We start from the raw sequence: 14,628 nt of genomic DNA on the forward strand, positions 1-14,628 counted from the left end.
CCAAATCCACTTTGTTGGGGCCATAGCCGTACTTTTCAGACTTTTCCGTTAATCTATGACAATTTAAACTTTTTTAATTGAATCAATTAAAAGGGAGACAGGCCCGGCCCGGGATAGCAAAACAAAGCGATTTTCATATAAAATATTCCTCTCACATGTCAACCGAAAACCAACCTAGAAACAAACTAAATTAGTTAGCGGTAAGAGATTCCTCCACTTTGCTGTGATTCAGTGGGAAAGTTTCGGCCTCTAATGAAAAATAGGTTACAAAACCAAACAACGAAAACTATAAATAACGAAATACCTGCAAGAGTTGCTCGGAAATTTCATTAGAACATTTTCTTAAAACAAAATTGTCGTGAAAGTTCCGCCACGAAAGTGGAAAACGCCTGAGCACACATCTGGCTGTATGCCACACATGTACGTGTGTATCTATGTATATGTGGGTGACTGTGCACTTTGTTACGGTTGAGATGTTCCGAAGGGCAACCGCCATGACCCGAGCCGAAAAAAGTTTCCAATTGTTTGGTAATTTCTTTTGCCATCCACATCCACACTGCCAACAATCGCACAAGGCCATTGTCAAATTAACACTTTAATTTCACTTAATGCAACGCAGCAACAATCAATCAGTCATTCAGTCCCTCAATGCCTTCGTTTATCAGTCTGTCTGAAGGAAAAACTTGGGAATCTCATACGCCCATGATGACGACAAGGAATGGGATGATGAGCCTCGTCGTTTTTTGGGGTGATTGATTGTATAATTGATTGATTGCCCATAGGTGCAGCAGAGACCCCTGGGGTGTCCCATCTAAAGTCTTTTTCTATAAGTTTACTTATGTAAATATTTTCGCCAATCGTCTGAAAAATGAAGCTAAACAGTCAACAAAAGGTGCTGATATGAGTGTGAGGGCACTTTCGTACATAAATAACTAGCCCCAGGGAAATTAACAAAACATTTCATGCTCCCAGAATCAAATAAGCAAACAAACACATGAATTTGTAGTTAAATTTTATTGAAAATAAACATTCCGAAACACTCCGGTAAGTAAACACAAAATCACCATGGTCTGAAAACCAATATTGACTTTGGAAAATATCCTTTGTATGCAATTTATGTATTGGTCAGCTCTGAATTTATGGGCTAATCTACCATTGGGAATTTTCAATGCGTATACAAATATGTTTGGTTTAGTTGAATGTGGTTTTGCACGATGCATATTTTACCGATGGTTTTATGGAACAAATCGTTTCTAATGTACCCCTAATTATGGAAATATAATTGTAAATTGGACTGAACTAATGTCTCAATTTGCGAGATTTCTCATTGGCGTAATGATGCCATTCCCATATACTCATACATTACCAACAGTAGCATGGCATCAGCAGGAAACCTATAATGTAACATCAACTTGGGCACTAAAGCTGAATATTAATAGTTTTCGAAACAATCAGAATCCTTGTTGTTTGCATATTAACATAGGTAAGGCAGAGAAATGTTCAGTCGTTTTGCATTTAATGCGGCAATTATAAAACAATTAACTCCCATAAATCTGTTTCGAATTTAAATGCTCTGTAATTAAAGCACACAAACACAAGCAGACAAGCCCAGAACAAGCCCGCACTGAGCTCTCAAGCCTTTTGGGTCACATGGCGTATACGCAGTCTATGGTTGGTTTTTTGGCATACTTTGCGGCGGACCGTGAGTAATTAATTACCGATGCCTCTCCGTTTCGGTATTCATGTGGAAAAATGTCCCCTCTCCAACCACATGACGGAAAAACGGACCCCGAATGCCGCATAAACACCCGACATTAATCAAGTTTTGTTGCAAATTAATTTGCCAAAGGTTTCGTTCGGATCGGAGGCAGGAGGCAGAAGAAGGTACAGTTGCCTACGATAAATTGGCAGACATAAATTAGGCTGTAGGGGTTCCGAGTAGGTTTCCGCATAATTGTCAACGTGCTCCGTGCGTCAACAGCTCGATGAAATTAGCACAATCCAATCGAATGCCAGGCAATCGCAGATCATTTACACTTGAGCAGTTCTCCAAGAAGCCGTTCGCCAGCTGGCTACGTGCCAGCCTGGCAGGAGGCTGTATCGTTGTGGGTAGTCAACGGGCTGGGGCTTTTGGATGGTGGTGCGGGTGGGGCCTTGGCTGAGGTCGTAGTGCCGTCATTTATCAAATTTAATTACAGTAGGTGGCGTGGCTGGGTCCTGGTCTCTGCTCTGGCTCTGACTCTGGCTTTGGCTCTGACTCTCTGTGCCGTCTGGGCGATACGTTCAACTTTCGGCATCGTTCCGAATTAACGCAAATTAATGCAAGCAAAGTTTGTCGTTTTCGCTCACGTAGACAAAACTTGGAGGACGTGCAGTTTGGCAAAACTGAATAACGTTATTGAATTCGCTCATCGCTAACTATGAATATTTTACATAGAATCTGAAAAACTATTTGGCAAATGAGTTTCTATGAAAATGAATATTCCCTGAAATATATCAGATAATTGAAACTATTTTTCTGGCCTTTCTAATGGCACTCTGTAACCCAAGACATCAGACCAGCATTACAGTCGTTCACACAGGACTGTCGCTGTTTGGAGACCCCATCAACATGCAATATTGCGTCATGCATCATCATGTTTCTCGAATCATGAGCTCAACTGCACAGTTTGACTCTGACAAGAGACCGTAGCATCCACTAATGGCTTACCCTTGCCCCGACTGAACCACATACTCGCACATCCTTTGAGGGCATACTACACTACACTGCTTCCCCACACTGTTATTTTCGGTGTCAATTACATGTTGACATGACGCCAGCGGCAGCTGCACAAGAAACGTCCATGCAGCCATTCGAACGGGATGCCAGTCATCAGCAGGCCAAGAATCTAGTCGAACACGACCACTTGTAAAGTGTTTCGAGACTCATGGCAAATAAGACTAAGCTAAACTATTTTTGAAAGTATAAATGAAAATGTAGCAACGTGGTAGTCTTCTTTATGTCTTTGCATAGAAGCAATTAAAATAAGGTCAGAAAACTTTCATGAAATTCGATTTATCGTCCCAAAACCTGAATAGTTGGGTCATGTTTGGTTTGATTTTTCACAAGTTCAAGCTTTAAATGTCAGTTGACAGGAATAGGCTGAGCTCAGGAACTTTATAGGTCAAAACTCCAATATATACTGATATAAAATTAGTCTTTGGGAAACCCAAAATTAAGAGACTGAAGTCTCATTTGTTCTTAGATCAAAACCAGATTGCTAAACTATTTATTTTCTTTTAAATCGTTCGCTCTAAAAATATATATGAAGCCTGGACTTATCTATCTTTTCATTCGTGCTGCAATACATATTTAGCCTCGCTAAGCTGTGGAAGTTTTCCCAATCGATATGGCTTAGGGGGAGATACAGTCTCAGTGTGTCCGCAAGGACTTCGGGAAAAGGAAAAGGGAAATGCAGCCTTCTTATCTGTGTCTTATACAGTTTTGTAGTTTTTATCGCTTGTGCACTTGATTATGTACAATATTTGCTTCCTGTAGCAGCTGTCTGTGTGGCGGGGCTTCCTCTGTTCTCTTCTAGTATTTCCTCTGCAGTGGCAATTGCAGCTGCCATTGTTTGCCACATGCCACACCACTGGAGGCATTCAAGTATCGGCATAATGGCTGTGAGATAAGTGTGCCGGCCAGTCGCAGCTTTTCGCACACGCCTGGCGATGCCATTGTAAATAAATGACAATACATCCGGCTTCCGATTGTCCGTGCAAGTGACCGACTCTGTCGGTTCAATGGTGACCATTATGTACTGCAGATAGCCGCAAATGCAACTGCTGTTATTGCCCCTTCGTTAGCCCAGATTTGTGTTTTTTTGGCCATTGACAGCTATCGGCACTCAGGCAGAACCTATTGCATGTCACACAAATCGTTTTGCCAGCCCAAACGAAAAACCAAACAAGATATTTGCATTCCGGCTGGGGTTGTTCTTAAGCAGCTGCTTGTGGCACTTTTGTATTGCCAAGTCATCAGCGTTTTGCCCTTTTTTTTTGTCTATAAGGTAAGGGCGATGTGGGTCAACAGCTTTGACTTGGGCCAAAAGGTAAACCAGGCAATGATGAAGGTTATATTCGCTTAGCCAATTGAATATCATCTAAAATGAGGCGTCATCTTTTGAGTTGGGCTTTGGCAGATTATGTTGGACAGCTTCGAACCTTTCTGGTACTGGCTTATTACAAAATTGCTTTTTTATATTTCCTAAAAATCAAATTGCCAGTCCATTGAGCAGTCGGCAATAAAAATATTTCGATGATATTGCATATTTTTTAGGAGTATGCAATTAACTTTTATTACTTTTGCCTTGTTTAAAATATATGCAAAGAGACAAAAAATTTGCAAAAAATATTTCCTCATAAAAATATACTTCTAAGAGGTTGAGTGCTGGGACAATGGTCAAGACTGTCCTAACTAAAAGGCTCTTATTTCGAATAAAAGAGAGTGACTTTAGAACAAGCCTTAAAGCTGAGAACTCTGCCTTAGTCTTATTCGACTGTAATTTAATTACACGATAGTCTGCTTCTTGATATTTGAACTTAAAAAAAGTCTGCAGTCCTATAGATTAATTTCAGATAAAGGTTGGTTTCAACTTCTGTCTAACACCAGCTCTCCTTTGGTTGAACTTTAACCTACACACACGACGACCTCAAAATCAAATTTAAACAAATCTCTTTTTGATTGTGGCTGGTATCCAGATAAGTGTTATATGAACCTCAACCTCAACCCGACGGGCTCTGGTTGTTAGTCAGTAGCTAAATCAGTTTATTGCATTACGTATACGCCCCGCGGACAAAAATATATACCCATAAAGGCATGCATACATATATGTATATGTGTTTCGGCATGAATTTTCGGTGGATGGAGCGTCATTTTATTTAAAATTGCTCTCTGTCAAGTTGTTGGTGTTGGGAATGGCATGGCATGGTTTGCATGTAACAACAAATTGCACTCACAAAAAGCGTTTGCAGGCTGCTCGCTTTGTGCATCTTGACTCTGCTGGCTGCCGTTGCCTGCCTGCCTGCCTCTTGGATGCCTGCCTCATGACTGGCCTGTCTGATGGCTGGGATTTGGCTGAGGATTCTGATGGATTTTGGGGAATGGGAATTTGGGTGCTTCTCCTGAAAGCTGAGAGAGTGCATCGTTCACTCTTAGAGGGAAATCAAATTTCAGACATTTTTCTACATTTTTGTTGTTGTTGTTGGTCGGATTTTTTGAGGTCTCAAAGCCGGCATTGATGAAATTGCATTTTGATAATGGAGCGGCAGGAGTTGCAACAGTGGCTGTAGGGGCAGGCTACACACTATACTAGATACTCGTCCTTTCTGTGCCCATTGAATAGAGCAACTGAAGCGAGAGCTCAAGGCCCAAGTGGAGGGAAGGGAAGAGATGGCTTTACGCCTGTCACAACACCTGGGCACAATTTTGCCTAAATAATTGAAGGCAATGCTCAGCACAATCATACGAGTGGCGGAATGAGACAAAATCGTTTCATGTAGCTTGCAAAAGTTCTTCCCGAGTTCATTCTTCTTGCTCAAAAGTTTCCCTTGCATTTTCTGCTTCTCGTTGCACTTTTCCTTGAGCCTGTTTCCCGATCATTTTGCCAACGCCTCAATTTCATTTTGCTTTGAGTACGCCTCATTTGCTTTCCTTTCGCATACACATGGCTGAAGGCATTGGAATTTTCACACTTTTTTGCATTATTTCATTTTGAAATTGAATTAAAGTGTTCCCTGATGGAATTGTTTTCCTTAGACATGAATAATTGATTTGTTTGGGAGACGTATTGAATTCCACCATTGCAGATGCCCCCTGTCATTTGATAAGTCACGATTTCGTAATTAATGTCACAACTGTGGCGCCTCCAAAAATATTTGAGTGGATTCCACAATTGAGTTCGTGACCAGCTTCGCTGATGGCACAAGGCAGGGGCACAGTTCTGAAAGGATTTATTGAGCTTGGCGAATAAATTTTAACGAGGGGACATCTGAATGGGCGGCACTTGGAATGGAATGGATGGCAGTGGTTGAATACCAAAGGCTATAATTATGAATAATTCCAGCCATAGCATACACTACGGTACTAGTTCTGAATAAAGTTTGTAGATTTGCTTGGATTGCATAATCCTTTACTCATTTTATTTTAACTTTAGTACATTCCTTATAAATGTTGATAGATATTTATAGAATACTCAAGAATTTGCATCCTGCTTCATGCTACAGACAAATTGAGTTATTACAGAGAAATTGTGAAAAATTGTGCATCATTCCGGGGCAGGCAAAAGGAAAGGCCGGCATTAGTCCACAGACACACACAGACAAGGAGCACACATGATTTGCAGCATGCCTAAGTATTTGAAGCAAATCATCTTCTTCTCTTCAAGATTAAGCTGGCGCCGACTCGACCCTCCTGCTGCTCCACAGACGCTTGAAAATTTCATAAATGGCTTAAGGACGTTGCCATGATGAGGCGAATGCTGCCTGCAACCTGTGTCCGTGCCATCAGCCCCCCTCCTCCCCCACCAGGCGCACACAATTCAAAGTTGCCATTGCCACTGATGGCTTTGATGACGTTGTGGCTCGTTCATTTGCCACCAGTGCCCTACCACACTCACTGCCATCATTCTATTTCTAGTTTGGATACCTTGGAGGAAGGTATTAAGCTCTGGGGAAGATGTTTGTGTTGCAGAAAAGAAGGAAAATCGCTGCTTTATGCCAGTATTTCTGTTTACGTAAAAAGTAGTCCTCCAGCTACTGGACATATAAGATGTCACAAGATACCATTGGAAAGGTTTATCGTTTAGGGTATCTAAAGATTCGACCATCAAGTCTATCCGTTCATGTTCTCTTTTTGCAATTGCAGTACTTTTCCTGTCATTACCAGTTTTCTCTTGCATCTTTTGGTTTTTTTTTTTTGTGCTGTCCGTCACTTGCATGCAAAATTGAAATCATCAACGTCGTCATCAGTTGCTGGCTGCCTGAGTGAGGACTGGGCTCAAATCAGACCTAAACAGTGATGATATAAGTAGCTTAAGTAAAAGTAGCACACAGGGGGCAGCCGAAACATTTTCAAGAGCAACACTGGCTGTGGCACCGCTCCTTGGGAGTCTCAAGATTATTGCTCTGCTCAACGCTTTCGTGTCGTGTTTTCTTTTGGGTACAACTTTTGGCCCTTACAACCAAATAACACGCCGGGCTGCATTTTGCCGAGCTGCATTTTGCTCGACGCGCTCGACAGACCATAGCCACGCCCTCACGGCAGCCAGGCAGGCATTTCTTTTTCGCATTTCGTTTTTGAACTAGGCCAAATGCATAAATCGTTGGCGGGTCTCTAAGTGAGGAAGGATTTCCCTTGTAGAAAGTTGAATTTGGGAAGTGAAAGATAGAAGAGAGAAAGCGTTGGAACAGAGGTTTACTGAAGTTCACTGAAATGTCCGTGGTAAATCAGATGAGTAACTCAGAAATACTTTGAGGTTTGCAACCCTTAAAGAGATACTGGAAACCACTCCCTATAGCTCCAATGTCCGCTCTATGGCACCCCAATGTTTGTCTCATGTGATTATCCCCACATTATCTACATTAGCCGCATTACTTAGCCCGCCTGCCGCACAAGCAGACGCAATTTGTGGCATCACATAACATAATGAGCTTACCCTTTTGCCGCCCCTTGGGGCACCAGTGGGGTTACTTAGCGCCGAGCATAAGGGCTGCACAATGCCAACGAATCCGCAGAGTAGGGCATGTTTCGAGCCAACATGTATCACTGGAATATTCCAAGTGTCGTTCCATTTTAATAAGACAACATTTGGTAAGAACTGGGTGGGTTGCATGGGTTAAATGGGTTTGGTGCTATTGCAGGACCTGTTACATAAACAATGAGCTGCCAATGTTTTAGCGGTGGTTACTGCAGTCTTGCGGTTGTCCTGGATCCCAGGTCCTGATCCTGGGGCCAGCTGCAAGTGTCGTGAAACTATTGCAGTAACAAACGGACGATGAGCACGCAAAGTCGTTAAGTGCTGCGGAATGGCTTGGCTCGTGGCCTCGGATTGTTGCACATTGTCTAGCCCCTGCCCCTGCCGACTCTCGAATCGATTAAGCGGTTTAGAGTGCCCCATAAGCTGCCTCAGCAGACTGCTTGCTTGCCTGCCTTTTGCCTCGTGTTGTGAACACGTGTTTTGCAGTGCCTATCCCGGGGCGTACATGTGTAGGTAGGGGTATTGCTGGTTGCAACTTCCTGGTTGCAGGTGCAGGTGCAGGTGCATTGTTGTTGAGCTGTGGCTGGAGGATAACACTCAGTGCACACACGCTGGGTAATTATTGAACAGGTTTATTATTTGCTTAATGGACCGTAAGGCGTTGGCGTCGGCGTTGCCTACTTACGGGAGCCGCATTTTTCAATTTAGTCGAGAGTTTAACAAAAGATTTATAATGGGGCGTTCCGGCGCACGAGTGAGTGTGTGCTGGAGCACTTTATGTCCCTCTGGCAACCCGCCGTCTACTATCTTCATGTCATCTGTGTGTTTAGTGTCCTTTTCTTATGTTGCCATAAACTTTAATGTCAAGTATATATATGCTAAAAACCAGCTTGTGCAGCTCCTGGGGTGTGGGCTTACTTCGGTATGGGAACAGTGGTGGTGGTGATGTTGCAAGTACATTATGGGGTCGTTGTATGATGTGTTTTATGAGTATTTCCTTGCAGCAGAGCTCCAGGGAGCTCCCTAGTTGAGCTCACGAATCTGTCGTTAAAATAACATCAAAAGTTGGATTAGAACACAATACACGAATGCTTGATGACACTTCGAATGTGTCCCACAATGGGGGCCCCCATATGTCGGGTATCCCTGAGTGAAATAAATAATTCCTTTAGAGCACTCTTACGGAATTATACAAGCTCTGTCCCCACATCAAAGTGGGGAAACTTCGTTAGTGGGGTTTTGTTTGAGGACTGTTTTTAGTATTGATTGGAATCGGCTTGAGTCAGCAAAGTACTTTACTTATAGTTTACTTATAATTACGAGTCCGGGACACATATTGAGGCGTCCAACATTCTTTTATGACAAGTCTTTTGGTAAGTTACCACAACCGAAAGTGGTTTTGTTTTCCAAGTTTTATATTATGCTCATAAAAATGTTTACAAATGTCTGTGGCTTTTATATTTTTATCTTAAGGCCAGCATATTGTATATATTTTACTGTGATAACGAAAACGTTAGTACTGACTATTTAAATGGCTTATTCTCCATCATTAATTATTTAATATGACGATAATTGCGTTCAATTTGTGACAAAATGGAATTCCTGTATACAAATTAAGTGTAAAATTAATTATAAAATCAGAAAGTTAAGAGAAATATTCAACTGTGTGTCAGTATTGTATGCAAACATGTCTGGTGTTTGTGAATTTTAAGCTTTAAAGCGTTTAAAGACACCAAGATATATATTTCAAGATATGTATATATAATTATGCGAATACTCTGTTTGTATTATCTTTCAAAACTAGACAAGATAAACGTCCCGTATTACCATTAATTACATTTATGTACATTAAAACCACAACGCAGCTCACCTGTCCCTACAGTAATTTGCGGTCCAGGGCAGTTAATAAAATATTCATATTTAATTGATAAAAATCAATACCAAATTTCATATTTATTCACATGAACGCGCGTATACATGTCCGATTTTCCGGTTATAAAATAACAAACACACAGTTTTGACCATTTTGACCAACAGACACTCCTATCAACCGGACTTTGTTGGTATTTAATTAACCTTTTATGGATGCGATTCAAATGTCAGTTTTGTATGAAATTTACATATTTTCCATTGACCTTCTTTTCAGAAATACGTTAGTGAGCTGTCGACTGTTCGCGATTGTGCCACCGAGTGTGTGGAGAAAGGTGAGTGCGGGTCAACCGAAGTGATCAATTTAATTCTGCTAGTTGAACAATATAATTTGTAAAACGTTCATCGAAAAGCCGCATTCAAATTAAATGTGGTCAACCATTTTTGTTGGCCAAAACCTCAGCTAATTTTGTAATATTATCCTGTTTCTTTGTTGACTAGAAATTTGGGAGACCCAAACATATTGCTGCACCGAGGATGGCTGTAATTCTGGCACCCATTTGGCCTACTCTGTCATCTTGTTGACCCTGCCCTTCCTATCGATCTGGCCCACAGCCGTCGATCTCTGGAACATGAGGCGTTAGGTTGAACAATTGTTCAGATGATTCACAATATCATTTGTTACTTTTTTAATTATCGACTTATTTTTGAACTAAGAACATGTATAAAAATTCAAAAGTTTAGCATTTATATTGAGTTTCAAAAACAAACATACGAAAAATAAATTCTGTGAACGGGACCTAATCAACTAAACAAAACATAAAGAAGAAAATTTCTATGAAAATTCAACCATTCGAACCTGTTTTGATGTGACTTATAAACTCATACGATTCCAAAACGAATTATATATGTATATGAATATGTTGCAATATATATTTACTGTTAATACTTTGCGGCTTTGTATTTCTGACTGTCTTCCCAAAATGCACCATAATATCTGAATAAAAAGAACAATGATAAAACTCTTGAAACCAAAAAACTAAATGTTAAAGAATTAAATAGAAGAAAATGCAAATGCAAACCTAAACTAAATCGTATTCACTATAAAACATAATGCCAAAATTTAATTAGATATAACAAGAGATGAACAAAAAAATGTTGAGAGAAAGAAAACCAGTATTGTCTGTAAGAAAAATGCCAGCTGTCAAAAGTACATAAAGAAATGCAATCACATTGAGACGTTAAATATATAAATATCGTATAATTAGCGTCGTTGAATGCATTACAATTTCACAGTTCATAAACATTAATAAATACATTAAACCTAAGAACAAGAACAAAGAACGAAAGTAACGTAGAAATAAATCGTGGTAAAGTATTTGCTTTATGATTTCTATAAAGATCCACAAATATTACGCAAATGTCAAAGTCACGGTGCGTTTATTTTGGGGTCTGTGACTTTGTACTTTGTACAAGTAATATTTGCTGGATACTCTATTATATGTTGTTCCTTCTGGCCGAAGATGATAGGCGCTTAAAACGGAAAATATTTAGCACCTATGCAAATGTATGTAACTTTAAGGTGATACGAATTATCATAGCGGAAAACGAAAAATGAAAAACGAAAATCGAGTAAATCTTCATTCCACTGTTCATGAAATTCTAAATTATATATTAAAAGTAATGTAATACTAAAGGGAATCCATTGATAACCAAAGAGGAGATGTTTCTAGCAGATCGACGAGTGCAACACAATTCGGAATAACGTAGGTAAAGAAAAACCAATTACTAGAATTATTTAGAAGTATCGAGAGAGTTTAGTGAACCCAAAGTGAATTACGATGAAAGTTCTAAGCGATTTTCTTATAGAGCACTTATGCGATTCCATTTTTAATTATTTACAATTAAAATAATACTAACATTTTAAATGATAAATACTTATAAACCTATATTTAAACAATGCATATGATATATACAACATACATAGAGACTAGATCTAAGGGCTTTCCACTATATTAAAAGCAAACAAAAACAAAGTGTGAACAAAACAGAACAAATATACACATACAAGATTGTTAAATGTTAGTTCCTCAAAACCAAAGCAGCTTGTGTATTTAAAGCTCGCCATTCTGTTGAATAATTTGCATAAAAATTACAAATTCGATGCTTAATGAAATCGGTAAATCGGATTTGCCATTTAATTGTATTAAAAGAGGAAAATCGTCTCTGACATTTTGCCAATTAATGTGTCAAATATTTTGTCCGCTTGGACCACATTTTATGCAATTATATCATTTGACATTCACCTCGAAATTAATGATTTTCCGTTGCAAGTCCCACACTACGCTACAAGAAATGCTGGTTATTCCAATTGCAATTACAACACTAATAATAATTGTATTATATATGGTACATGTATTTCCAATAAAATTTTCATTTAATTTTTAGTAATAAACTTCAATAAAACAAACAAAAAGGAATACATTTCGTTTCATTCCACGGTACAAAACAATTGAATAAATGAGGCTCATTTTTCAAGTGCAAGGCCGCTCCTTGGCAAGGACTCTTGCGAAAGTCTCTGACAAACTGGAGCAGAGCAAAAAGAGTAATGGCTAAGTAGGGCCTTGACTGAGAGAATTATTTCAGAGTTCAACAGGGCCATAAATATTTGTCTCTCCGGGAGGGCTTTCATTCTCTGAATTGCGGGATTTAATGTGCCGTCGTCATACACTTTCTGTGAGAAAACTTTCATAAATGTTGCTGATAGTTAGATATTGCTTATATCGGAGTACAAATGAGTAAATCTAGACCAAATCACCGATCTTTTTGTCCTTGATAAATGATGCATTTGTAAAACAAATTAAAATTCCATTTCGCTATAAATTTCTTCCCCACCCCTCCAGGATTTAACCTTTCGCAATGCTATTTTTGTTATCCCAACAAAATAAATATAAAATAAAAAAAAAAGCGACAACCACTGAGTTGTGCTAATGTTTGTGCGCTCAGCGTTGAGTAATCCGGATAAGCCACGCATTTTACATATCGTCGTGTCAAACAGAAAAAGTGGTCGGGTATCGGCTGTGGCATCGACCCGACTGCCCCAATGGAAACCGGAGTAGAGTCCCCAAGCTTAGGGCGAGGCTTAACAAACAAATTCGTGATGTAAAATTGAAAGCGAAATGAACGTTTTGTGTCAGCAAAGGATTTCGCGCAATTACGCGTCGCGCCAGCGAGTAAAAAGGAAGTCTGCCATAAATATCCAACTAAATGCAACCCAGAACATGTCAAACGGTTTAAGTCGTGAGGCATGCCACAAAACGAGGGCAAAACAAAAGTGCAAGGCGCTTGATTAAAACCAAGTCTGAATCATAGGGGGATGCTCCAGTGCTCCAGTGCTCCACGGCTGAAATGCTTCATTAGCATGGCTAGCGACTAGTCAAGCGGCACATGAGGTATTCCCCAAGACAAAGGCAATAACAATGAAATGGTTTCAAGGATTTTTGGTTGCAGCTTTGGGCTGTTTGACGATGATGGAAATATAGGAATCCGTTTACACCAGAATCAATTCGAGCATCATTCGCATCCTTCGCATCCTTGAGCTCTGTTCAAGTCGTTTACTCTTTGATGCGAACTTCTATTCCATTTCATTAAGTCTAGTACAGCATACCAAATACCGACTTAAATTCTATTCCAAAATACGAAATTAAATTCCATAAAAATATTTGTTAAGTCATTTTACTATTTTTGCAAACAAAATCAGCACAAGGGATAGAAAAACACCCACATGGGTCCACAGCACCATCCAAAAAACCTCGTATTAATTTATGACACTTTGTGTGCGGAGCAAACAAAAAGAAACACAGAGTCCGGAAAGCAGAAGGCATCATTTCTGTGGGCGTATCGCCGGCAGACCTGCTTGCCTGCTTTTGCTGTCCTTGAGGGAAACATCATAAATGGCAGGCTGGGGCTGGACCCAGCTTCAGAGAAGCCAAAACAAATTAAACCAAACCGAAACTGAACCGAACAGAACCAGGCGGAGCCAAGGAAAGCAGAGCCATAATGAATGCTTCTGATGCCAAGAGCTTGTTGACCAACAAATGCAACGAGATCCAGAGATTGAAGGGTGCAGTTGTCCATGCGGTGGTGCATCTGGTACTGGCATGCCCCTGGCAACGGGGGGAGTGAGCTACAAAAATGGTGCCACCAACACCTAATGAGAAATGTCAGTAATATGCCGGCCAGCCATTCCTTGCATGCGGCAAAATGATGACTTTTCCAACTGAATCTGCAGCCAGTCACCCACTGCATCTCCACTCATTAATGACAGCCACAGACCCGGGAACACGGATGGGTGGGAATCATCAGGAATAGCTTCTGGCAATTGGCTATACCATTTCCTGGCAGATAAGAGAAGTTCTCCCCTGCAACTGCCACAGGCACAAAGTGTGAGAGGAAATGTATTGCATGGGGACGGTGCAACTGTGAGGGCACTTTTCACCTGGTTAGTTATTCCAAGTTGAAGTCTGATTAAATTGGATAGCTTGTCTGGCAATTTGTACACTTTAAGCATTTAATCGTTGGCCATTATAATAGTCATTCAATCACTTAGCAATTAACAGCATTTTCTGCCAGCACTCAAAGTGTCTGAGAAAGAATTCTCCAGTTTCTTTTGTGCCAGAAGTCACGCTAAAAATGACCCCCAGCTGGCTACTTCCCACCTTCACACCAAACAGACTCATGCTGCTCGTTTTGACTCCTTTCTGAGAGAAAATTTCTCCTTGCCCTCCATTCCGATGCAAGGAGCCTGCTCTCCACTCCTTCCCGATAACGGCTTGCTGTTTAATTGCTGCATGGCTGTCCGCGTCAGTTGCAGGCAACTTTATCCTTTACTCGCTGCCTGTTTGGCTTTTCATGTCATTAACAAGGCAACGACAATGGTAATGGCACATAGGACTACGGCCCGTACTGGCGGACTTTCCCCACTTGTCGGACGTGCACTTCTTGTGTTTTATCGCGCTACACG

The 14,628-nt window shown here is 40.5% G+C and overlaps 1 protein-coding gene across 1 annotated transcript in view; it reads left to right on the top strand.

The window, feature by feature from the left end:
• The window catches only part of LOC4800708 (uncharacterized), a 29,264-nt gene extending 17,179 nt beyond the window's left edge, over positions 1–12,085 (top strand). The window contains exons 3-4 of the mRNA XM_001357896.5: positions 9,883–9,940; positions 10,107–12,085. Coding sequence (XP_001357933.5) covers positions 9,883–9,940; positions 10,107–10,249 — 201 coding nt within the window. The 3' untranslated portion in view covers positions 10,250–12,085. The remainder of the gene's footprint in view (positions 1–9,882; positions 9,941–10,106) is intronic.
• The last annotated feature ends 2,543 nt before the right edge of the window (positions 12,086–14,628 follow it).

This window comes from Drosophila pseudoobscura, chromosome 2 (assembly GCF_009870125.1).
Source record: "Drosophila pseudoobscura strain MV-25-SWS-2005 chromosome 2, UCI_Dpse_MV25, whole genome shotgun sequence".
NCBI classification, from domain to species: Eukaryota; Metazoa; Arthropoda; class Insecta; order Diptera; family Drosophilidae; genus Drosophila; species Drosophila pseudoobscura.